At 44.1% G+C, this 27,336-nt stretch overlaps 1 protein-coding gene across 3 annotated transcripts in view; it reads right to left on the bottom strand.

Moving 5' to 3' along the window:
- Positions 1-27,336, bottom strand: part of UBE2F (ubiquitin conjugating enzyme E2 F (putative)) — a 55,164-nt gene that overhangs the window by 13,079 nt on the left and 14,749 nt on the right. For 2 of the 3 annotated variants that reach the window (XM_081241663.1, XM_081241664.1), the window contains exons 3-6: positions 26,700-26,729; positions 22,570-22,635; positions 9,190-9,257; positions 2,005-2,075 (exon numbers count right to left, since the gene is read on the bottom strand). In XM_081241663.1, the coding sequence (XP_081097789.1) occupies positions 2,005-2,075; positions 9,190-9,257; positions 22,570-22,635; positions 26,700-26,729 (235 nt within the window). The remainder of the gene's footprint in view (positions 1-2,004; positions 2,076-9,189; positions 9,258-22,569; positions 22,636-26,699; positions 26,730-27,336) is intronic. The other variant, XM_081241665.1, reaches the window with a different exon arrangement.

Genomic DNA, 27,336 nt, shown 5'->3' with positions numbered 1-27,336 from the left:
TCTCACTAAGAGAAGCAAGCACCCCTGTGACTAGACCAGGCCCCGTGGAGTGCAAGGCACGTCGTTTCCTTTATTCAGGAGATGCCGTGAGTCGGCTGTGCCCAAAACCATCGCTGGACACTGTCTAGTTTTTCACAAAGAGGTGGTCTTTGTACATAAACCTGGCACATTACTTCCCTCAGTTAAATTCCCAGAGGTGTAGCTGACAGGTCTGAGGGTATATACAAGTTAAATGTAGGCCTTATGGCTGAAGGACCAATGAAAGGTGTACAGGTACATGCACCCTCCAGTGGAATGAGGGAGCCTGTTCTCACACACACTTTGCTTTTGTATCTGCCAGTCTGAGAAGTGGTGAGCGGCATCCCCTTGCTTCCATGTGTCCTCTGATCACCAAGGAGACTGAGCATCAAGCAGATGCTTATCACCCACTGTATTTCTCCTTCTATGAATCACCTACTTGTAGGCAATGCTCATTTTTCCAGTGGATATGTCACATCTTTTTCATATTGATTGAAAGGACTGTTTACATACAACGGATGTAATCTTGCTGATCTTTTCTTTCGATTTTGTGCTTTCGTATTTTTAATTTTAATGTGGCTAAACCTATCAATGGTTTTCCTTTAAAGTTTCTGTCTTTTGTAGCAGGCTACAAATTTAACCAAATTTAACTACAAATTTAACCAAATTTACATTTAACCATCTGTTAAATTCCTATTATACTTTGCTAATAATCTGATTTCTCAGAAGACTGCAAAAGTGAGTAGAGAAATGCCCTCTCTGGACCTAACTCTGACTGGAGAAGGGGACATGACAGGAAGTGGAGTGTGGGGAGCCCCCAGGAGAGTGGGCACAGGTGAAAAGCCTGGGGAGACAAGGCCGGACCAGAAACCACTTACAATCTGGACCTGAAGATAACAGATTTTTAAAGTTTCAATACTTAAAGGACAGATACTTAAAAGGGAAGATGACTGACTTATAAAGTGTATTTTTAACTATCTTTTTTTGGGGGCGGGATCGTGGTTCCCAAACGGGGACTGAACCTGGGTCCTTGGCAGTGAGAGCATGGAGACCCAACCACTGGACCACCAGGGAATTCCCGTTAACTATCTATTAAAAAATGAAGCTGATATGAAAGAAAAGGGGGCTCCACATACAAAATAAAATGGGGAAATGAGTCCTAACCGTCGTCCTCGCAGGGAGGAGCGGTCACAGTGCACGTGTGGGGAGAAGAGGGTAAAAGGACAGGATACAGAGGCAGGGCCTGAGGAGGGACTAGATCACAGTAAGAAAGCAAAGGACACGCCGGAGAAGCCCTGTCTGCCTGCTCTCCAGGCTCCCGCAGTCCCGAAGCTGGCAGCGGTGGGGCTGGGGCTTGGCCCGGGGCTCCAGCACCAGAGCCCCTACAAGTTGACCTCACTGCCCTACCAGAGAAAGCGCAAGAGGCAGAAAAATAAAGCCCGCAAGCTAAATTTACTTAAAAACGACAACCACCAACACCCCACACAACTCCTCCAGTTCTCTACGTTAGTGACCAGCAAGCTTAAGAGGCAGGAAGTCACTGACCCCTGACCATCTGCCATTGGAAGGATGGGGACCCAGGCACAACTGGGAAAGCTTATCCTGCTACGGAAGTGCTCCTATGCGCATCAAGACTATTTTGGGAAAGAGAAGACATTTAAATACAAGTGCTTGGGTCTTCTGAAGCCTCCCATCCACATTTCCCCCACCCTGGATTCCATTACTCACATTTTCCCCTCTTAGCTAAAATCAGCCACATGGAGGGAAAAGGGTAAGGGTCCTCAGAGGGGGGCACCTGGGTGGACTGCAGAGGCCGGGCTGGGCTGGGGAAGCTGGGAGGCCACTCCAGTTACTTGAGTGCAGCCAGAAGCCTCCCTAACCTTGGCCCAGCCTCAAAATCTCCCCTCGGGGGAGATACCACGTAGAAAGCCCATCACTCACACACGGTCCTCACAACATGGAAGACGGGAACGGAGATAAACTCACCTGAGACATATCTCGCCTGTCTCTGTGATATTGGGGTGCCAGATCCTGGTCAAGCATTTCACTTTAGGAGGCTGCAACACAGAAGGAAGAGGTCACAGGCTCTCCAGAGCCTTCCATGTACCCCGCCGAGTGCCTGTCTCACCACTCACTTGGCTCATCAGGCACCGGCTCCGTCACCCCCGCAGCAGTGTCTGCACACTGCACGCACCTTGCTGCTCTCACGGGTAAAGCCTGCCCGCACCCCTAACAGGACCCCTCTACAGGCCCCGGGGCTGCCAGGGGCTGGTGCCGGCGGCTGGGCTTCTGCATCCTCTGACCCCGCCTGTGCCTAGGCTGTGCAGGAGGAGCCACAGTGCCCTCCGGGGAGCAGCGCTGCACCCTCCAGGCCCCACTGCCTACGGGAGCCCACGGCCTCCTTGACGCTACGTTGCTGAGCTGCGGCTGAAATATTGCCCCTCACAGCAGCGTTGGTTCCCTCTGTGGGTGTTTCTGAAGGCATTATTGTCATTTACTTTCTTCTAGATGCAAATCCTAGTCCACTTTATATTTAAAGGAGGGAGAAAGAATGAAAACAAGTACATGGGAATAAGGCACATCAACATTACTTAGGGTGAAGCATGTTTGGATAAAATTGTTCTTTTAATATTACTCTGTTTTAAAAGCAATCCATACTCATCTAAGAAAAAAACAAAAAGGAAAGATATCTATGTATATAGATATAGAGATATATAAAACTCTACCCAGAAATAATCTCTGTTAATACCTGATGCATATTTTGGAGCCTCTTTTCTAGGCGACACACAGGTGTGTGTGATGCACATTCATTTTTCTTTATAGAAGTAGGGAAATGTGCTATATATTTATTTTCCACATTAATTTTTGTCACCATTTCAGGTGACTTTGGGCTTCTATGCATTCCACGGTACAAACACTAGTATTTAACAAGCCAGTTCCCTATTATTGGACGTTTAGGTTGCTTCCCACTTCCACTACAAACCTGCTAAATCAATGCTGTCTTCATTCGCATCCACATGAAATATTTCCCCAGGATGAAGGCCAGGAAGGGGAGGGGCTGGCCAGAGAGCAGGCTGCGGATTCAGCGCCAAGTACCCTTGCCTCCAGAAAGGCCGCGAGCCCACCCCACCTGCAGCGGGTGCGCCTCTTCCCCAGGCCCAGTTCCACTGCGAGGTGGCCTTGCTTTGAGGAGCTTGACAGTTGTCTCACAGAATCTCACCAGACAGGTCATCTCACAGATACGAAATCTTTGCCATCAAATTTTTATCTTTGATACCAATCTAGAAAATATTTCACCATCCAGATCTTCTCCTGTACTATTTCTAGTACTCTAATAGTTTCAGCTTCTTATTTGTATAAAACAAACATATTTTTCAGTACCCTCCTAAGTTTTCTTCCTGATTTCAAAACATCATGACATCAGAATGTCAAATATGTCATGTCACCTACACTCCCCCAAATGATTAATCCAACCATGAGGATGTAGATGTCTGAGGATTACAGAATTTAGGTTCAGAGTGAGTTGAAATCAACTGAATATGCTAATTTGCTTTTCTGCAAGTAAATAGGAATGCATTCCACAGAAGGAATGCTAACATGGCCTGCACTTTCAGCAAGGCCTTCAGGCTGAAGAGGGAAGGCCAGCCTCACTGGCGCTGTACATATTGGTAAATCTCTCTAATGAACACTGAACACAGGTAACCTACTGGGTAGAACGCGTCACCAACTCAGTATCTGACGGGACGGAAGGCTCACTCCCTCCCTCCTCTGAGGCCCCGACACACAGTCGCCCCGCCGAGTGTCCACGCGGCTCCAAGGGTCCGACTGCACTTGCCCCTCTCCTCCTTGTCCCTTCACACCATCCACAGTTAGATGTTGGTGCAGCCGCCTCCCGGGCCAGTGGCCCTCGTAACAGCGGTCCCCCACAAAGAGAGCAAACCACTGCACCAGAACTGTGGTCCTGGATTCTGACACACACTTTCCAAAGTGAACCATTCTTGTAGACCCTTACCACCCACAAAGCAAGACCAAGAAATACCAGCTCCACCTCCTACCTCAGTGGTGGCATAACTAGTCATCCCATCACACAGCTAAGGGTTTAGTATATGACAAAGACTGCAGTGCAAATCAATGGGGAAGCAGGGATTCTTCAGTGGACAACTGGCTAACCATTCGGAAAAGTACAGTTAGATACTCACTTAGAGCTTTATTCCACATAAACGACACAGAACTCTAAGAGGACTAGAAGAAAACGTGGATGAGTTATCTTGGGGTCTGAAGGCCTGTTTTAAGCATTTCACAGCATGAAAAATTCAATAAGGAAAAGTAGATTTGACTACAGTGGTGAAACAAAAAAACAAAAACTTTTATAGAACAACAACAAAAAAATGAAAAACAGGAAAATGTTTACAGCACAGCAAAGTAAACTAAGAAAAAAGTTTCATATAATTTCTATATAAGAACTCTTATAATAAAAAAAATACCTCAACAGAAAAAAAGGGCTAAGCACATAACAACAGCTCATAAAAGACATAAAGAGCTAATAAGTAGGAAAAAAATTTAGCAGCCCACTTATTTAAGAAATGAAAATTCAAATGACATTTAGATACCATTTATTTCCTCCCAAAATAGCAAAAAGAAAAAAAATAATGAAAATATCCCATGTTGGTAAGGGTTTAGGAAAAAGGGAATTTTCACACACTGATGGTGGGGATGTCGACTGGAAAAGCTCTCTGGAGGGTAACTGGACAGTTCTGATAAAACACCTTAAAATTAGCATCAGCTACTCAGTACCTATAATTCCACTTCTAAGAATTTATCCAAAGACAAGAGGCAAGCATGCACAAGCCACTGTCTGGGACATGTGTCACAGCACTGCTTATTCCAGGGGTCAGTAAACTACAGCCCATGGACCAAATAAGGCCAGGCTTGTTTTCACGTGGTCTATGATCTAAGCATGGCCTTTACAGTTTTAAAAGGTTGTTTTAAAAAAAGAATATATGACAGAGACCATATATGGTCCACAAGGCCTAAAATATTTACTATTTTGCCCTTTACATAAAGTCTGGCTCATATAATCAAAATATTGGTCAGCCAGTGATCAACTATAAAGGATTAGTTTAAAACCATGATACATCATACAGTTAAGTGTTCTTACTAATGATGATGTAATTATATATTAATTGGCATGAGAACATATGTTCTCACGATATGATGACATATTGGCCTATACTATAATGTTAAAAAACCCCAAGTTACCAAGCTATGTGTAGCATGATCCCACTCATATGTATGATTATATATTGTGCATAACATACATCAAAAAGTTAACGGTGATCATCTCTGGATGGAGAGATAACAGGTGATTAATATTCTATTTTTGCATAGTGGTATTTTCTCAATTTTCCACAGAGTATAATAAATTACATAAAAAGAAGAGGGGCGACTGGGTATTCAAGTGTTACTTGTGGTACCTCCGGTTCTCCTCCTTCTGGAAACGTGGCAGGGCAGCCCTTCCTGACCCCTTTCAGGGCTGGTCACGGTCACATTACTCGATTTGGTCGCATCACATAACCTCACTTCCAGGGGGAGAGAAAAGCCGCATTCCTTTCTCCTGCTTCAGCACACGGTTTCCTCTGACCACTCACAGCAAAGTGCCATGGGAGCATCATGAGGCCTGGGACTGTGTCCCATCACAGCCAAGCTGCCATCTGCACTCAGGCCTCCTCCTCCTCTGGGCATCCCCATCACCTTGGTTCGTCACTGCTTCTGTGTCTGTGTCCAGAGACTGAGCTTCTTCATAGGCCGCTCGACTCTCCTCTCCAGCCTACAGTGTCTGACACAGAACCCAGAGCATTTTAGGAGCTCATTAAACGTCAGTCAATCATTGCAGCCTATTTCTAGGACTGAGAGAAATTATGAGGCAGCTGGAGGCTGTGAGATAAAGTTCAGGGAAAAAAGGACAAAGATCCAGAGGAAATATCTGCCTTTCAGCTGCTGGGGCAGAGGGGTGTGAGGGGTGGGGGATACCAAATAGGTGTATTCTTTCTTTTCTAAAAAAGCTTATTCTAAAATAATGATCTACTTTACTGCTTCAAAGGTTTTCATTCACAACCTTAATAACTGACCTTAATTATAGGAACTATAAGTGTTGGGGTTAAAAAAAGATTCCTTATGAAGTACAGAAATCATGTAAATTATGGCATTAGAGCAAATGCATCCTGAGAAAGCTCCACAAAGCCCTTTCAGGCCGACCTGCTAAAAACTGGCTGTATCTCCTCCTCCAGATGAAACATGAATTCCTTAAAGTCTGCTCTCATAATCTCTACCCCAGTTGCCTGTAACCTATGTATTTTCATATGCTGGTTGAATCTGCAACGCCATAAATTGTTGAGGGACAGAGAGCATGCCAAGCACTGGACAAATGCATACGGCATGCCTGGTGTGGCAGCCCCCGCCCAGCACTGGAAATACAGGGAGATTAAGACACCTCCAGACTCTTCCTTCAGGGAGCAGATGGTCTAGTGAAGAAAGACGCTAAGGAGAATTCTGTAGATAAAGCTTAACCACAGAAGAGGTGAACACAACTACCTCTGTATCAGTGAAGCACTTCACCTCACGCTCCCTGGGGGCAGGGCTGCCCTGTGCGCCCTGTGTGAGCTTGTGACCCTCACCGGCCTGCTGCTAAGGCAGCTGCGCCACCTCTGCCTGGATGAGAGGCAGAGAGGCCCTCCCGGTGGCAGGGTGGCGTGTGGATACAGCCCCGAGGGCCTGGCCGGCCTCTCAGTGCTCCCTGGCTGGAGAACATGGGTCTCCTTCCTGATGAAACAGGACTAGCCCATCATTCAGAAATTTCCCAAAGGAGACAGAAACTAAACCATAAACATGTAAGGTCTTTATACGCCACCAATTAATACAGGAACAGTGACTCTGAGGCTCAGTGGCTTTCTCTCCTCTTACTCGTCTGCTTCTTAAACGGGGCCGTAGGACAAACATCTTCTCACTACCAAGTGGCCCCCAGGGGCGGTGGGAAGGGCACACATTAGGAAGCCGGGCAGCTCTGGACAAGAATCAGCTTGGGCAGTTGAGCCACCTAGACCGGCAAAGCCAACAAGTTCTTAACTTTACCTTTCTGAGCCCTAACTTCCTGATGGGTATGAACATTAATGTCACCGAGAGAACTACTGGAGAGTGACATAAGGTAAAACTGAGGGGAAGCACCTGACACACAGGAGCCCTCAACAAAACTCTGTTCCTTCCTTGACGTTTCCGAGGTTTGGCTTTCTCCTCACACTGGGAAAAAGACACTCTGCCACTAAATGATGCCGACGCACCCGAACTACGGTTCTCAGCCCCGCCAAATTCACTGCTTTTCTGAATGAAGACTGTCACAAACTCACCGCCCTTTAATTTTAACATTCTTTAGATGAGTAACCCACAGATATGGCATATGTCCAGAAGGTTAGAGAGTCTAGAGTTTTAAGTACCGCACATCGGGTTATTTCCAGAAACCCTCATAACAGCCCCAAATCCTTACTATGTGCACTTAAACCAAGTTCTCCAACTGCTCTCACCTGAGGGAGTGCAGTGCTGTGTCAGGCCAGGTTCCCCTGTTGGTGATCAGGGAAACAGGGGAAGTCTCAGCGGGTGGCTGGCTGGCTGGATTGACAAAGACCTGAAATGCATATTTTCCTGTCTTCACTTAAAAATTAAATTTATTTTTTGTTTTTCTTGGATTGCTAACTCTTCCATCCTCATAAATTACGTTTCCAAAAGAATGTTTAATACAGTAGCCCAGTAAAGATCAATTTCCATAGATAAAAATTTGGCTTTAAACAAACAAGTGTTCCAGCCACTGAACTAGACCTGGGCGGTGGAGATGGGCCGAGGTCGCGGGGAGCAGGCGATTCCCACTGTCAGAAAGGAGGGAGCAGTTACTGCAGGGGAAGCAACGGGACACACGCTGTGCCCGATTCCCACAGCCTCAGGTTAACAGGAGACTGAACTTCACCGTCAGATTTTTCTTTCCTAGTCGACAGGCCAGAGAAGGCTGAGGAACATCAGGGGGGAAATGATGTACATAACATCGGCAGAGCTGGCCACGTGCCAACTTCGGCAGCTCAGGGACGGAGAGGGCCCGCGTACCATGCCCACTCCAGTGCCCGACTCAGGGGTGTGCGGTGCTGTTCCGAACCTTCAATGATTTCTCACAGCCACAGGGAAAATGCCCCCAAACCCCCAAATCTGAGTTTTCTCACCTCTTCACTATTCCCCAACCCTGATTCTTCATTCAAGTAGACCTGGTCAACTTGACCTGTACACAGGTGGCCAGCTCTCATTTCCATACCCGCTGACACCGTTGCGGAGACGTCCTCGTCACCTAGGACACCCGCCCCAGTTGTGCGTGAGCCAACCCTAGGCAGGACGACTCCAATTCTAGCTCTCCTCAGAAGCTTAACTGGCCCCGACCACTTTCCAAAAGTGACCCTCTCCCTTCCTTCTCTGAATTCCTCTAAAGCATTTTCCTATTATTAACCAATATCGCTGTCTGCACTTCCCACTTTTATCATTTTGTGGTAACTTTCTACACTTCCTCTCACCTTCCTAATGGGTCCGCACGTTCCTTACAGGCAAAGACAGATGTGACGGCACCTGGCACGGTGATTACTGGGGGGTCCCGGGGGGCGACACGTAGCTAGGGGCGTAAGTCACCCATAAGTTGAAACTACAGGTCATTATTCTTTTCCAAAATTCTAAAACGCACATTTTATACACTTCTGGAATTGTGGTGTTATACCATAAACAGAACTACAGTTTTAAATAAAATGCTCTTTTCTCCAGCGCCAGAATCTAACAAGATTTGCATGAAATACCCAAGCAGCCCCCTGTAAAGGTGCCAGCCTCGGGGCGGTAATTCCAGCCTCGGCAGAGCTGCACCTCAGCACGCACTGGCACACGGTACTCGCAAACACTTGTTGAGAAAAGGAACCTCTCCACTAAAACTCTCAATAGTGCTGATGAGGGGCATTAACCACACAAATGTCAGCCATTTCGTGCTCAGTCCCAGGACCGGGTGGGCTGCACTCGACACAACGCAGGGGGACTGCCGGGCCCTGTGACGGCCACCCGCCACAAGAAGGGGGAACAAAGGCTCAAGCGCGGGCTACTCACCACCATGTTGTATGCATCAGGAACTTCAGTTTCAAACTGAAATTTTCCACCCTGGTAGTAACCCTCATCTATCAAAAAACACAAAACAAAACAAAAAAATCCTTTAAATTAAAAAAAAAAAAAAGGAAACAAAAGGCAAACACTATGTTAGCATATGGCAAATACAGAGAATTAAGAGTTGAAAAAGAGGACTGCAGGGCTCCTTTGTTACTTCACCAGCCTCACCCCTGACCTGACGGTTACAACTCACACTGACTGGCGCCTGCAGTGCTCTCCTCACTGGCCATGCGCCCTCGGGGAAAGGGGAGGCCTCCCCTGGGAGACTGGCCCCCTCCCTCCGCTCAGCCCCTCGATCCCGGCCCGCAGCACCCAGTGCCTCCCCTCAAGCACAGCTCATGACAGGTAACCACCTTGCTTCAGCGCTTGGTCACCTGTTTGCCGCTGGTCTCCCCATGAGAGGTCAGTTCCACGGGGGAGGCAGGCTTGTGTTGACTGCTTTTTTCCCGGTGCCTGGCACGTGGCTTCCAGTCACTCGGTAAACACTGACTGAGCATGGACCCTCTGCCAGGCCCTGCTCCAGACCCTGGCCGGGGACACAGCAGTGAACCAGACAGACAAAATCACCATCTCAGCAACTGTGCCCGGTCAGCAGTAGTGGGTTGGCTGGCCGAGTGCTTGGTACAGCCTTCAGAACAGAGCAGGCCCTCTGGAAAGGGGCTGGAGGGTACGCAGAAGAATGTCCAGGGTCAGAGCGGCACCGCCGTGTCCCCCCCGCCCCGCCAGGTCTGCAGACCCCACAGCTCAGTCCCACTCCCTCGCTGCGCCGCCCACCTCTCTGCCTCTCCTGGAGTCCGCCGGCGGCGGGCTCGGCTGAGTTGCAAGCGCTGCTGGTGTGGCTGCCAACAGAGGGCGCTCCAGCATGAATGCCCCCCACAGGAGTTAAATTACTCTGAACTTCACAATTTGATAAAATTACCACTTTCTTTAAAACGAATGTTCAACTTCCTCTAAAATATTATCATCGTGAACAAATCAGCAATATTTCATTTATCACTTCCCTCAGCTTTTTATATAAAACGAACATTTAATAGGAAGTTGTTGGTCTCAAACCAGCCACCACTAAAAAACCATTTTTCTTCTTTATGGGCGTTGAGATTGCGTCGACATTTATGTCTGTCCCGCAGTTAGAACTCGCCTTATCTCGCTGTGTTACACAGGGAGCCCTCTGTGCCCTGGAGCCTACTCCCCCCCTTCCTGCCAGGAACCATACGCCAGTGTCTTCCAGCCAGGGTACGGGTACTGTGGGGAGGACACACTCTCCACGGGGTCTGTGGGCACTGACGGCTTTAAGAGAATCCACTTCTAGACGGCCAGTGTCCGTGAGTGCCCTATCATGAAATGAGTCTGCCCAGCAGTACTTGTGAGGTCAAGGAGTCCCGCCAGCTGTCCCTTCCCAACTCCCCTTCCACTGTCTTTCTCGCACTTGTAAAAGAAGGCCTACTGCTCATCCAGCCTCTTCCTATGATGCACTGCACCAAGGTGTGATGCACTGGTCAGAGTAAAGCTCCTTGAATCGAGGCACCATGCGGGGCTGTGTCTTTCCCTATCTTACACCCATTTCTGTAAAGGGCAAAGCATGGCATTAAAGATAAGATGTCCCAGTTCAAGCTGGAATGTCTGGAAGTTAGACACACCGTGGAGCCCGATGGCAGGGATGATTAGATTTCATTTAGTACCGTCAATCATGGGACTACTGGAACAGAATGCCTCACCCCCACGAGACGCAAGCAAAGAGGGTGCCAAGAAGCAAGAGGCCCGTGCCTTCCCCCGCGTGGTGCCAGCCCCACACCTCACCTCTCCACTAGGGGTTAAACTCGAAGTAAGGTAGCTGTTGGAGACACATCTTAATTTAGAGCCTTTGCCAAAGAGGGAGTCTGGGCAGTTAGAACTGGTCCTGCCTATTGATGCACAAGGCAGAAATTTCTGATACACTGAATAAGCTAAATCTGCAGCCACGAGTTTTTGTAAAGCCTAAGTTTTTAATATTATATTGGTAGGGGTATGAAGAAATTAATATCACAATTTTCTCAATGCTTTCTGAATATTTCAGGTAACATGAGAGGCCGTCAAGTGAACAATGATGGGTATGATTAGCGGTCAGTTGGCAGGTCTTAGGAAAGTGGTTTTGGTGCGTACCTCGGAAAATGCAACACAAAGGGATTCTGATGACTGGGTTTGTAAAGCCATTTTCCAACCAGGTGGTTCCCAACTCTTTGCTTTCAACAAAATATAAGAAGGAACCTAATCTAGTAATCAGCTGAAAGACCACAGTAAAATACCTTGTATGATTTTTGGCCCCTAACTTTGAAGTCCAGGGACACAAAGACGTAGTGACAACAAACACCTTCCGTGCCTGCCTACTTATTTATATGAACAAGCAGCTCTCAGTGTCTACACCTACCAAGACAAAAGGAATAAAACTGATACTGACCCCTTCTTTCTGGCATTAAGTAACATCGTTCACAAGCACATCAACTAAATCAGAAAAATGCTAAGAGTAGCCTCTCATTCTCAGATACATTTCCGATGAAATGCTATTTTGTTTAGTAACCATCACTGTTTATCCAACAAACATTTGATGAATGCGACTATGTGTCAGGCACTGTTCCAGGCACCACCAGCAAGAGACCTTCCTGCCCTCAAGAAACTTACATTCTAGTGGGAAGAAACAAAGTAAGTAAGCTAATCATATAACAGAAAGTGAAAAAGAGCTGAGGGGCCAGGAGGTGGGAGGAGCTGCAATTTTAAATAGGGAGGTCTGAGAGTGAAGGCTTGAAAACGGAGGGTATCCGGGAGAGGAACACTCCAGGTGTGGAAGCGTGGTGAGAGACCCGTGAGAGGGCCTGATGCATTCAGGGAACACGCAGAGGCCAGAAGGCGAGGCAGGGGAAGGGGAAGCTGCGGCTGCAGAGGTAGCAGCCCTGGCCTCGCCGGCCACTGTCAAGTGCGCTGGCTTTTATTCAGCAAGGCAGGGAGCCACAAGAGGGGCCTGAGCAGAGGAGGTGCAGGACCACAGAAACATCATGCTGGTTAGGAGCAGGGTAGGAGCAGCTGGAGTAGAGATACTGTGATGGTAGCAACACCAGGATTTGCTGGCAGATTAGGGGTGGGGCGGGGAAGAAAGGAGTCGAAGCGCTGCGCTGTTTGACCCTGCAATGGAGAAGGGCAGAGCCGTCACCTCGAAGATAAAAAGACTGCAGAGGGCACAGGTGCGCCAAGTCCAACGTCGTCGGACTTGAGATTAATTTGAGATTTCACGTCAACAACCAAGTGGAGACCCTGATCGGCAGCCGACAGAGCTTTCTGGGTAGAGCTTTCTGGAGTGTAGGGGAGAGGTCAGGGCTGCATGCGAGGTTCAGGAGCTGTGTATAGGAGCATCCAGATTTCATGAGCTGGCGAGGTCCCCAAGGACCTGACTATGGAGGTCCAAGGACAGTGCAAAGCCTCGAGGCATCCCCGACTTGGGTCAGGAGACGGGACAGGAGGGGCAGTGGCAGCAACAGAAGAAAAGTGGGAGCCAGGAGCTGGTACAAACAACGGCAACAATCGTTCAGAAGAACATGCTCAACACCCAGGAGTCTCACGGTGATAGGAACTTCTTAAATAATTAAATATAAATATATAGTTACAAAACAGTACGACAGGGTGAAAAAATTCTATGAGACAAGTGAAATAAAAATATATGGGTGCAAGGAGAAAAAGCAGCCACGAACATTTTCCAACCATTAAAGTGGAGCTTGTTCATATATATATGTATTTTTTTAATGCATGATGGTGGGTGTAGCCATGGTATTTAGATTCTACTGGAAACATTTTAAAGAGTCAAATAATACTTTCCCCTTTAAATGTCAATATTTACAGCACACTGGAAATTACACTCTATGCAAATTTTAAACTTAAGGGCAGGAAAAACACAATCCCTGCCAAGATAACCTTGTAGATCGGGGGTTGGCAAACTCTCTCTGAAAAGGGCCAGGCGCTACGTACTTGGGGCTATGGGCTACAGGCCTCTGTCATGTACTGTTTTATTTTTTATTTTTTTAAATAGCCCTTTAAAAATGCAGAAACCATTCTCAGCTCGAGGGCGGCACAACAACTGGCTGGGGTGGGCTTTGGCTCACAGGCTTGGCTTGCCCACATGCAGGTGAAAATATAGCAAAACAAAACTGCGGCGCCAAGCTGAGTGACACGGAGCACCCGTGCAGCGGGCTCACTTAAGAGGGAGAGCCGCTGTGGGCTGGGCTAGTCAGGGGAGCCTGTGGGGCGGGCGTTAGAGAAGACCTGAAAACAAGCACCAGCAGCAGCACAGCAACAGGCACGCGGACACGTGGAGCGTGGACCATGTGCAGTCGCCGGAAGCTCTGCTCACGGCCCAGTCAGCCACACCGCGGCTGCTTTAAAGGAGCCACTGAGGCACATGGACTGAGTACCAGCTGCTCCACAGCTGGCGGGCCGCTTCACATCAGGCGGTGCCACAGGGACCTGGGGATGAGCGGGTCAGGGGAAAGGAGACAGAGTTGGGGGCGGGTGGTGAGGGGTGCGTAGAGAGGAAGGCCGCTGGGAGCAGAGAAGGAGCCAGGCCGGGCGGAGCTGCAGACAGACCCCGAGTCAGCTGTGAGAGAGGGGTGCTGAGATTCAGAGGAAACCGCGAACATGAGGAAAGAAATGGAGAAGACTTTTTAGATGTAGTAAACAGAATATCAAGAGCTAAAAAACATAATATCTGAAACGAATACTTCACTGGATGAGCCTCAGAGTCAATCGAATGCTGCAGGGATTTCCCTGGCGTCCTGTGGTTAGGACTCGGAGCTCTCACTGCCAAGGGCACAGGTTCAATCCCTGGTCAGGGAACTAAGATTCCACAAGCTGTGCAGTGTGGCCAAAAACAAAGCAAACAAAACTCAGCAGAAACAGAAATGACCACAGTGAGGCACAGAGAGAAAAGTGAACAAAACCTTGTGACCCCAATGGAGGTCTAGTTTATATGTACAGGGAATATATAGGTAAGAGATATATCTTTTTTTAAGTTTTACTTGGGGATATGCATACTTTTTAAATATTTATTTTATTTATTTATTATCTTTATTATTATTATTTTTTTGGCTGTGTCGGGTGTTAGTTGCGCGTGGGCTCTTCGTTGTGGCGCTCGGGCTTCTCTCTAGTTGCAGCATGCAGGTTTTCTCTTCTCCAGCTGCGGCACACGGGCTCCAGAGCACGTGGGCTCTGTAGTTTGTGGCACACAGGCTCTCTAGTTGAAGTGCTTGAGCTCAGTAGTTGTGACATGGGGGCTTAGATGCCCTGCAGCATGTGGGATCTTAGTTCCCCGACCAGGGATTGAACCCGCTTCCCTGCATTGGAAGGCGAATTCTTTACCACTGGACCGCCAGGGAAGTCCCTAGGTAAGAGATATTAACATTCGTATATCTAACTGGAGTCCCATAAAGGGGTTATAGATAAAATACTGAAAGAAATGTTGGTCAGTTATTTCTAAATTTTATGAAAACTGTAACTCACAGATCCAAAAAGGTCAATAAACCCCAAGTGAGATAAACAGAAAGAAAACCACATCAAAGCACATCATAATAACACTGCTAAAAACTGTGACAAAGCGAGAACATTAAAAACAGCCAGAGAATAAAATGCACATCACATAAAATGAAACAAAGAATTACCACTAACTTCTTATAAGAAAAAAAAATGTCAGAAGGCAGTAGAATGATATCCTTAAAATGTGGAAATTGTCAACTTAAGAATTCAATATTCAGCAAAGCTGGCAGAATTCATCATTCAGAAAATCTGCACTACAAAAAAAAATCCAAGAATGTTCTTCAGGCAGAAGAAAAATAACAGATGGGAACTCAGATCTACAAAAAGGAATGAACGTTGTTAAGTGGTAATTATGTTGATAAATATATGAAGAAAATATATCTAAAACAAAAATAATAACGTATTCTGGGTTATAACAAATGTACAGTAAATGAGACTATAAGATAAAGGGTTGGATGGGGAAATGGAAGTATAGCAATATTAGTCTAAGCTTCCACCTTAAGAACTAAAGAAAGAAGAGCAAATTAAACTGAAAACAAGCAAATATGAGCAGAAAACAAAAAAAAATATTAGAGGAAAGTCAATGAAACCAAAAACTGGTTCCTTGCAGAGACCAATAAAATTGATAACCTAGGGCTTCCCTGGTGGTGCAGTGGTTGAGGGTCCGCCTGCCGATGCAGGGGACACGGGTTCGTGCCCCGGTCTGGGAAGATCCCACATGCCACGGAGCGGCTGGGCCCGTGAGCCATGGCCGCTGAGCCTGCGCGTCCGGAGCCTTTGCTCCACAACGGGAGAGGCCACAACAGTGAGAGGCCCGCATACCACAAAAAAAAAATTGATAACCTCTAGCTAACTTCATCAAGAATACAGAAAACAGAAATTTTCAATGGCAGAAATTAAAGAGGGGATATCAACACAGACTCTACAGAACTTAAAAGGGTCAGAAGATATTAAGAGCAACCTTATACCAATAAATTTGAAAATGTAGATGTATGAACAAATTCTTTGAAACATACAAATCACCAAAGCTCACTCAAAAATAAGAAGTCCAAGTAACCCTTATCTATTTAAGAACTTTTATTCATAGTGTACTTAAACTCTTACCACAAAAACAAAACAACAAAATACTAGACCTAGGTGGCTTTACTGGCGAATTCTACCATTTAATAAAGAATTAATAGTAATTCTACATAAAACTCTTCCAGGAAACAGAAGGTTACACTTCCCCATTCATCCCAGGAAGAGTAAGGAGGGGAGGGGAAGGAAAGAAACTAGAGCCTTATCTTGCACCATATGCAAAAATTAACTCAAAATGACTCACAGACCTAACTTTAAAACCTAAAGCTATAAAATGCCTTAAAAAAAAAAAAAAAAAAGGAAATCTTTGCATTTCTTAGACAAAGATTTCTTAGGACACAAAAAGCACTGCATTAGTTTTGTATTGGTTGCTGTAATAAATTACCACAAACGTAGCAGCTTAAACAATAAAAACTTACTATCTTTTGTAGGTCATTTGTCCAAAACGAATCTCACTGGGCTAACATAAGAGTTGGCAGGGCTGCATCTCTTTCTGGTGGCTCTAGGAAAAATCCATTTCCCTCACTTTCCAGCTTTAAGCAGCCACCTGTATTCCTTGGCTCACAGCCCCTTCCTCCACCTTCAAAGTCACTGACGGCCAATGGAAATAATAACACATGCAACAACATGGATGACTCTCAAAAGCACTGTGCTCAGTGAAAGAAGCCATGGACAAAATGCTACATACTGGTTGGGGCCATTTATATGACATTCTGGAAAAGGTAAAACAACAGGGCAGAATTCAGATCAATGATTGCCAGGGGCTGGGGGTGAGGAGAGGAAACTGACTACAAAGGGGCCCAACTTTCGAGCTGATGGAAATATTTTATGTGTATCTTGATTGTGTTGGTGTTTACACAACTGTATGTGTCTGTCAAAATGTAGAGAACAGTACACCTAAGAACAGTGGCTTTACTGTCTGTAAATTATACCTCACTAAACATGATTTTTAAAAAAGATAAAGGTCAAGCCTGCTACATAAAAGGCACCAGCAGGTGGTCCAGGAAAATGAAGGAGCGCTGGCAATTTTTACAATGCCGAAAGCTCAACATTTAAACAGTGTGTCATTTTTAAATATTTTATATAATTATACACGTTTTTACTGGTAACCATAAGAATATATATTTAACTGTGGTAATGAATGGCTTCTAAAACAGTACGTCAGACATTTAATATCACACCCACTCCTGGAAACCTGAGCATCCCAAGAGAGAATTTGCCTCAGTTTTACGTGCGAGGCAGAGGGCAGAAATCAGTGGAAGAACGGTATACGTCGGACAACATGTCACCTACTCGGCAGTAAGCAGAGACATATTGCTTCAACACAGTTCTTGCGAGCAGCAAGGAAAAGAGCAGTGAATGTTTCCCTAACAAAAGTTAGCTGATGTGAAGGCAGGTAACCGACTGTCTCAAGAGCAAAATCACCACGTATCTATTATACATGAGAGGGAAGAACTGCCACCTGCACTTCCAGGATTATTTGCAAGAAAAGACGCCATCAGGAAAAGGTCTGTCCCTCATGATGGGTATCCATATAAAGCTAAAAATCAACCTAGAAAGAACCAGGGATGAGAGTACACATTCTGTGTCTGAAACCGTGACATAGTAACAGTAAAATACACACAAACCACTATGAGACTGGGGTGGTGGTCAAGCCAAAGGCCTGCTTCAGTGCTCTGACCCATTTCTGTATCTTTTAACACGTCCATGATTATTTAAGTGTTGTTCCAAAATGTTCACGTGTGGAACCAAACCTGTGTTTCAGGCTCACTAACCATATTTCTTTGCTCAGAAACTGGGAATCTTACTTTATTTCACACTAAGAAATTTTTCCTTCTATAACTCCAAAGCTCTGAAACAAAGCTTAGAATAACTAAGAACCAAACATAATGGGGATAACAGATAAAACAATTTAAATTTCATGACTCAGTGTAAGGCACACTTTTATTATCATGCTCATCAGTTAGGGAGTTTTTATAAATTAAATGTTAAATTTAAGAAAACATGACAAATCTAATAATCAACACATTTAAAAACATACTTACGTGAATATACACATAAATATACAAGATTTACAATGTAGCTATAGAATTCCCTAATCAGAATTTTTAATATATGTAACAATAATAAAAAGGATGTTATTAACCATTAAAAAAACCTCTCACAGGGACTTTCCTGGTGGCACAGTGGTTAAGAATCCGCCTGCCAATGCAGGGGACACAGGTTTGATCCCTGGTCTGGGAAGATCCCACGTGCCACGGAGCAACTAAGCCCGTGTGCCACAACTACTGAACCCGCGCGCCTAGAGCCTGTGCTCCACAACAAGTCACCACAATGAGAAGCCAGCGCACCACACTGAAGAGTAGCCCGTGCTCACCGCAACTAGAGAAAGCCCACGTGCAGCAACGGAGACCCAACGCAGACGAAAATAAATAAAACTAAAAAACAAAAAAACAGGGCTTCCCTGGTGGCGCAGTGGTTGAGAGTCCACCTGCCGATGCAGGGGACGCGGGTTCGTGTCCCGGTTCGGGAAGATCCCACATGCCGCAGAGCGGCTGGGCCCGTGAGCCATGGCCGCTGAGCCTGCGCGTCCGCAGCCTGTGCTCCGCAACGGGAGAGGCCACAACAGTGAGAGGCCCGCGTACTGCAAAAAAAAAAAAAACCAAACAAACAAACAAACAAAGAGACAACCTCCCATATCTAATAAAGAACTTATACCAGGTATATAAAACTTACAACTCGATAATGAGACAAGCAATACAATTTTTAAATGGGTAAAATATTTGAATAGACACTTGAACAAAGGAGATATACAGAGAGTAAACAAGCTTGGGAAATGATGCCCAACATCTTTAGTCACTAGGGAAATGCAAATTAAAGTCACAATGAGACACATGCCTAACAGAATGGCTAAAATTGAAAAGACTGATAATACTAGCTATTGGCAAGAATGTAGTGTAACTGGAATTCTCATTCATTGCTAGCAGGAATGCAAAATAGTACTTTCGTTTTGGAAAAGAGCATGGCAGTGTTTTATGCAGTTAAACTTACTCTTATCACATAACCTAGTAATTGCACTGCCAGGAGAAATAAAAAAACATTGGCAAACGAAGACCTGCCCACAAAGGTTTACAGCAGCTTTATTCACAATGGCCCAGAAGTGGAAATAACACAAAGGTTCATCAATAACCTGTTATAAATAAACTGGAATACACCCATACAATAGAATACAGCCCATCAATAAAAAGATACAAAATACCACATAGATGAAACTCAAAAGCATTATGCTGACTAAAATAATGTAACTTATACCTCCATCAACATTGCTTAAAAAATTTTTTTTAAATCAATCTAAGTTTCCACCTTAGGAAGGTAGAAAAAGAAAAGCAAATTAAACCCAAGGTATAAGGAAGGAAAGAGCAGAAACCAATAAAATGGATAAACAACTGAGAAAAACAAAAACTTGCTCTTGTAAAAGATCAACTGGATAAGCCTCAAGCTAACATGATCAAGGAAAAAAAGAGAAGATCCAAATAAACCAACATCAGGAATAAAAACAGGGACATCAGTACAGATCCCACAGACATCAGTAGACTAATAAGAAAATATTCCAAACAACTTTGGATGGTATGAGAATGCTAAGAGCAGTGTTACTCATCATAGCCAAAAGCTGGAAAGAATTCAAAGGCCCATCAATAGGAAAATAAATAATTACATCATATTCATACAACAAATACTGCTACCCACCACAATACATATGAATTTAAAAACATGTTACATGAAAGAAGCCAGAGAATAAGAATACATAATATGATTCCATTTATATGAAATTCAAGAACTTACAAAACTAATTTATGGTAAGAGAAATCAGAAAGCAATTTTGGGTGGGTAGCAGGGAGTGAGGAATTGACTGCAAAGAGGAAGAAGGGAACTTTGGGAATGCTGGAAATATGTTTACTGGGATTGAGGTTACACAGGGATGTGTATCCATTTTGCAAAACTTATTACACTCTACAGTTCAAGTTAGTACATTTTATTGTTTGTAATTTTATACCTCAGCAAAATTTATTTAAAAAGTAAAAACTAAAATTAAAAAAAAAAAGGTCCATGGTCCCCTCTGCCTACAAGCCACCATGTCACAGTGGGAGCAGGCTGAGGGGACCTCCACAAGTCAACTGGGCAACTCTGACCTGGCCCAGTTTTTCAAATCATCCCTCTAACTTCACAGAAGACTCAGGTGGTATTTCAGCCAGTCTTTAGGTTTTTGCTTTGTTTTGTTTTATTTTACTTTCTAGTATTGTTTCTTGTTTTGTGAGTTGATGTGGGGATTTTTTTCTTCTAAGTTCATTTCTTTTCTTTTCCTCTATCACCAAATTACATTTTCATCTTTTCTCTGAAGAGTACATTTATTCCCAAGCATGAGGGACATTCCAAAAACAAACAAAACTATGAAAATGTTACCAAGTACGAACAGGAACTATCTTGCCAGGAGCCAGATAAAGAAGAGCTTTGAGCTTCAAGCGCAGATGCAATTCTTCCACCCTGACCACCTAAATATCTAGATCTCTATATTATTGAGTTTTCAGACTCAGCCCCAGTATTACTGGCTGCAAATGAGCCAGTTTCAATACCATCTGCTCCATATACTGTTAAAACTTTACTACTTAGACCTATCTCTATAGTTTTCCTTTAATAACTAAGAAGAGCATGACTCCAAAAAGTTTTTTAAAAAACCAGGATATTGGGCAAGTTTTTAGGGTTGGCAGATCTCTGCCACGCTTCGCTTAATAAGAAAGGACAAGAGCCACAGCAGCTTTCTGAGTCACTGACACCACAAAATATGGGAACACACACAGCACCTAAAGAGCACACCACACAAAGCTCCATGTGTGCACTTCCACAAATATAAATGCTCAAGTACTAAGCAGTTACAGGCACCAAAACACAAATTCCTTTTTTACCTGATGGAATAGTGAACACAAAAACTGTAACAAACAATCATGCTGCAGTTTCAAGAATAATAAGAATACCAAAGATGGTATCATAGACATAATCTCAATAAGAACAACATCCATGTAATTTAGTAAAAAAAATTCAGTTAAAAAACAAAAAAAAGAAAGACTTATCCAGAGGTTGGTTGGACTCCACACAAACTCACTCATGTAAGACAGTAATAAGCCTGGCAAAAGCAAACAAGGTCTCCGAATAGCTGAGAATCACAAAGCTCTCACAAATGCCCTAAAAAGGCAGAGAGAAGAAAATATTTTTACTACAAACACCCAAGTGTGAGACTACTTAGTTAACAGAGACCGATCTTAATTGCCACAATTTCTGAAAATACCCTGCATTGCTTAACAGTAATAGTAACTGACGTTCATAATGGTGACCTCTGGTCACCTGGTAACAGAGTGTGCTCAGTATCCCTCACTAAAAAGGGCAGAACTTGCAATGTGTTTATGAAGGTGGTCAAAGAATGGTTAGAACCTCCATCACTTCACAGTTAAAAGTCCTGAGCTTCAGTCCTCTCTCGAGGTCAGGCTTGTGGAACGCCCATTTCTGAGAACGATGATCTGATGTTAGTATCTCTACCCTAGTACTCACTCATCTTAGAAATGGAAATGGTACCAGACTGAATTTATGGATACGCCCCAGAGTCGTCTGTAGAACCACCACACAGACTAAATGAATTATTTCAAGTTTTCAAGCACATTTTGAAAATGGTATTTCTCCTGTTATAATACAACATATTCCATGGAAAAAAAAACCATCCTACCTGCAGGGAGACAATGCCAGGGCTTATTTGTGGGTTCATTACCACCTACTGAAATTCTGCATTCTTTCACTTTTTAATTAAATTAGCTAGTGACTCATTATTCTCGGTTTCTCACTCCCTTTCCCTCCCCCAAATAAAATAACACCCTCTACTTCCTCCACAACACTTTTTCCCCTCTTGTTAATTCCCTCTGTCCTGCTTTCTTCCTTCACCACCCAGCCCACAGCAGCTCCACTGACCATGGCACCCATTGTCAACATAAACGCCAGAGGGCTGCACTGTTGAAACGTGCAACTCCCAGAGCTGCATTGTAACCAGGAAAAACCCAAGCCCTCCCTCTAGCTGCGCAGTGTGACCAAGGAGAAATATCTACCAGCTCGGAGCACTTGGAGCTTGGACACTTGATCAGTGCTAACAAGGACAGCTGGTAATCTGCTTGCTTCCTGGTGCCTGTAACAGGCCGGGCTGAAGTGCTTCACACCCATTATCTATTTAATCCTCACAACGGTCCCATGAGATAGGTTCTATTTGATCCCCACTCTGTATAGCTGGGTAGGCTGCAGCTGAGAAGTTATTAAGAAATTTAACCATGGCCACACTGTTGCTAAATGGCAGAGCAGGATCTGAATCCAGTTATGACCTCAGAGCTCATACTCTCCACCCTACACCAGGAGCCTTCGTTGTCATTCGCTGGGGGCGTTAATGTCTGCACCTAGTTACTGGGTACACGCCACATGCCTCAGAGCACTTCCCTATGCTTTATTGGACTAGAGCATGTATCTCGTCTTCATATGGAATGGTCATTACCGTCATAACTTTCAAAAAGTTGGAGGACAAATCAAACCAAATATTATAGATTTCAAAAGCCTTTGGAATTTGCTGTTTGAAAATCACTTTAATACTTACACATGTAAGAATATTACCTGGGGTGACAGTTAGCTGAAAGCAATGAAGCTTGTTTGGATCAGGAAAATACACTTTACACGTACCTGCAAAAGAAACAGGCCGTCATGAAGGTCTGACAGTTAGCAGCAGTCCTTACGTTGAGGCTAACTTTGAAACACATGGGAAAGTTTAACGGTGCTGAGGAATCTACAGACTAAACCGGTATATTTCCCCTATCTGTTTAATAATAATTATGCCAATGTGCTGAAGTTGCAAACCAGTGATATTTGCTTTGTGTTTTCCTCCTTACAGTTTTTTATTAGTTAGTTCCAAATTGGGATGTTATCTTTAACCCTTTAAATGGTCCCTAAAAATAGAGATCTTTCCATTAATTTCAAGAATGATGCTACTTTACTTTGAAAAGAAGAAACCATACCTCAAGGAGATTAATGTATGTGGGTAAAGGCTAACTAAACACAGAAAAAACAGAAAAAGAGCCCAGGCCAAACTTCTGGTCTGTTCACCCAGCACCACAGTCATCTGTACCCACCACAGCAAAGAGAAGTTAAAACCAACTGTGCCAGCTAAGGTAGCTCACACCCAGACCACGGCTTTTCTTTTTTCTTTTTTTGCAGTACGCGGGCCTCTCACTGTTGTGGCCTCTCCCGTTGTGGAGCAACAGGCTCCGGACGCTCAGGCTCAGTGGCCATGGCTCACGGGCCCAGCCGCATGTGGGATCTTCCTGGACTGGGGCACGAACCCGTATCCCCTGCATCGGCAGGCGGAGTCTCAACCACTGTGCCACCAGGGAAGCCCTCTTTTTTTTTTTTTTTTAATGTCTTCACAACCCGACCGATAGTTCAGCTTGGTTCTGCTGGTGACAGGATGCTCTGCTGACTTGGACAGCAACACTCTAAGCGTATGTGCACTGCACCAGAACGGTCTGGATCAGGAGACCCAAGTAGTTCCACTGGAGAAGAGCTACTGCAGAGGTGCAGACAGGGCAAGACATCCTACATCTGCCTCCTTCAGACAAACGATGCAGAAGAGGGGTAAATACCCAAGGGATAAATACTGAAGGAATGTGGAGGGAATATACGTAGAAATTGTCTGTATTTTATAAACCTGGAAAATATTATGCTAGATTCCTTGGGTTGTCTGCTATTTCTTACAAGTCCTGATGAAAATATTTGCCTAGTTTTACATGGTATGAATTTTCATCAAAAATAGGACAATTCAAATTTAGCCTTGGAAACAGCCTTAGAGACCACCTAATCCAACATCATCAATTGTGAGAGATGACATGAAGGTCCAGAGAAGTTCAGTGACCAGCCCCAGACCACACAGGTTATCAACAGAAGGAAGTTTAGTTCCCAAATTAAAAACTAGTTCATGCCTCATTTCATTACTTCATGAACATGCCAGAGATGACACATAAAAACAATGCAGAACTGTTAGTGGGATTTCTTTTTCTGACTAATCCCTCAGAAAAATCGCTGCAGAGTGAAAGGCAACTCCATCTAGAAGAACAGGAAAGGGTCTCAGAGGTTACATTGTCATTTTCCTTGTTTTCAAAATAAAGAAACCAGGGGCCAAAGAGTTCAAGGCTTTCACCCAAACCACACATTTGAACTGTGTGGAATAATTTAAATGGCATTCGTTTTTCCTAATCTTAACTTGGAAAGATAAACACCATTTTTCTAGTGAAATATATGTAACAAAAACATATGACAAGGGCTTAGGAAATGTTTCATTGATTAAAGTTGGCAGCATCCATTTGTTTTTAATGTCTAATATTCTCCTTTGTTTGTTTTAATAAAAGTACAGATGTAGAAATCAATCCTTCTAATATAGACTGGCCCACCAAGAATAAAGAAATTATTGAGATGGATTAAAAATAACAATAAAACTTCTAAAAAGAACCAAACATTTTAAAGCTAAAAAGAAGTCTTAAGTTCTAACAATGACAACAAAAGGTTAAAAGTCAGCTTCTTGTTTTAGTTCAATGCAGCAGCTTTATTAAAACTCCAGAACCTAGCTTTTCCTCTCTGCAAGCACAGGCTGAGGCTCTCACAGTATCTCCGTCCATCTGAAAGAGATGTCTTCTACTTTTTGCAAACAGAGAAACCTCTACAAACATGCATGAACAGAGCTCCTGAACTAGTTCTGAATCATTACTAAGCAGCACTGCTATATGGCAAGTTATTTTGTTTGCCTTAATATTTTAGAAAGATTATTAATCAGATAGTAAAGATGTATTCTTTGGTGGTTTCTTGTTTCCTCTTTAGTGAGTTGCATACTTTTGGAAAGCCTGGCTTACTTGTATAAACTGATTTACATGTCCCCTCAGTTTGAGAGAATAGGCAGGGAGAAGAAGAGAAAGGAAGCATATAGCATGTAGTTTTTAAAATCTGACATCTTAGCTATAAGGGCAAGTAAGATGGGGCACATGCCTTTTTCAAACCTAAGGTTTTTAGTTAAAGTCCTGGTTTGAAAGCCAATTACAGTTTTATTGTTTTTAAACCAAACATTTAGATAACGCTAAACTATACTCTATTAGTTACAAACCAACTATCTCTGTAAGATTAACATACAAGGACAAAATAAACTGGGTGTAAGTTGGAAGTTTTTTATGGTCTTTGATTATATGTCTGCATGTGTATATATGTTCAAGATGGAGGGCCGGGGGAAGATATGATGGGGGTGGAAAATAGAAGGATTACTTCATTTTCCTTTTTAATTGGACTTTATTAGATTATTATATAATCTGAAAAGAATAGAAAAAAAGAGGGAGAACAGTATAATGAATCCATCACCCAGCTTCGGTATTCTACTAATCTTGCTTCGTCTGTCCTACCCACACACACAGTTATTTGTTTTCCTGGAACGTTTTAAAGCAAATCATTTGTAAATACTTCGGTAGGTGGAAAGATAACCTTTTAATAGAAAGCCAAGATCTTTCCTTCTAGTTCTGACTAGAAGAAAACTTTGAAGTCAAGCAACTTTGAAGTCAAAAATCCAGACATTTTTGACTTACACTAAAATATATTTTATAGCACAACCCACTATACTCATACATAAATACTATATATTAAAAATAATTTTTCAAGGAACAATATGTACTTACCCTTACACACTGATTACACAACCACTTAAGGGTTGCACCCCACAATTACCTTTCCAACTTTAGGTGGAGGCTGGGATGGGCCCTCTCTCACCCTGTGTCAGATGGCCTCCGTATCAAACTCTCTCAAGCATTCGCCCAGACTAGGAGACCCACGTATAAAATAGTTCACTCATATTTTTTTTTTTTTTTGGTACACGGGCCTCTCACTGCTGTGGCCTCTCCCGTTGCGGAGCACAGGCTCCAGACACGCAGGCTCAGCAGCCATAGCTCACGGGCCCAGCCGCTCCGCGGCATGTGGGATCCTCCCGGACCGGGGCACGAACCCGTGTCCCCCGCATCAGCAGGCGGACTCTCAACCACTGCGCCACCAGGGAAGCCCAACAGTTCACTCATATTGATAAATATATTCAGCCTTAACCAAGTATAATGATAAAAAGTTCTAATTTCAAAAAATACTAAAATGGTCGAAGCTTTCAGACTTTGATGGTCTTACAAAGTATAATGGCTTGGGAAGGCATCAATGATAGGGAAAAAAAGAAACACTGACACGTATCACAGGAGTTAACTGGCTGGTAAGCGAGCCTGCTCACGAGTGAGGCCCACAGTCAGTCCCTGTGTGCTGGGGCAAGAAGGACCTAGCAAGGTGAGGCGACCTGGAGACATCAAGGCAGCACAGCTGTCCTACCTTGGGCACAATGATAAATTACAAATAAGCACTTTTCGGGCCAAAAACATGGTATTGTCACTAACAAAAATAGGACTGTCCACCATTGATTTACATGCCTTTTCACCAGAAGAGGACGTGGGACAGAATGCTGTGTAAGAGGAACAAACCCTAACCAAACGCACCTCTGCAACAGGAAGGAGAGGAAGTACTGCCGTGCTACATTCTCCTTCTTATCAGAGCCTCGAAAAACATCCTGTTCATTCCTAACATACATATACAACGGGCTTTTTGCTATGCAAAGTTATCAAAACATAAAACAAGCTTCTCCATGCAATTAGTTTACAGCATTTAATGTTTGGGGATGCTATACTTACAAGGTAAATTAGCTTCAAGTTCTGCAACCTCTGTAGAAACAAAGAGATTATTGTTAATATTAGTCAATTGCTCCACATAAAATCACCAGCTCTAAACTGGTAATTCCCTCCAGAACAATGAAGAAAACAAACAAACAAACAAAAAACTGAATTAACAGAAATCTACACTTGGTCTAAAGTTTAGACTTTAAGCCATGAAGTTGCTTTCAAAGATACAAAGTGACTTGCAGGATGCCAACAAGTGCAGTCAAGGGCCCTTGAAATTTTACTTCAGCATGAATGAAAATTACTCAAAATTAACATAGAAATTATCTATAGGTAAACAGTCACTAAAGCGTTTTTGAAAATCTTGTTCCCCCAAGTAGTGGAACTACTGCCCTCAAAATCTGATTTATATTTATATCTCTGCCTCTTCCAGTTTTTCCGGATTTGTCTTCCCGTGAGGGCTTGCCCAGTTTGCGCTAGAACTTTTCCAGAGAGAGAAAACTCTCTACCTCCTGCTGGGCCCGTGTGTTGCCCCTGCCATCTGATACCCAAGGAAGCCTGGGCAAGCTGATACCCAAGGAAGCCTCCTCCTGGGAGCTGCATTCCTCAGCCCTAGCGCTCTCCTCTGGGACCTCTTCTATCAGTCACTCAT

This window comes from Mesoplodon bidens (genome assembly GCF_964165515.1).
Source record: "Mesoplodon bidens genome assembly, chromosome: 8".
In the NCBI taxonomy this organism is placed as follows: Eukaryota; Metazoa; Chordata; class Mammalia; order Artiodactyla; family Ziphiidae; genus Mesoplodon; species Mesoplodon bidens.
This window is presented reverse-complemented; position numbering and strand designations above follow the sequence as displayed.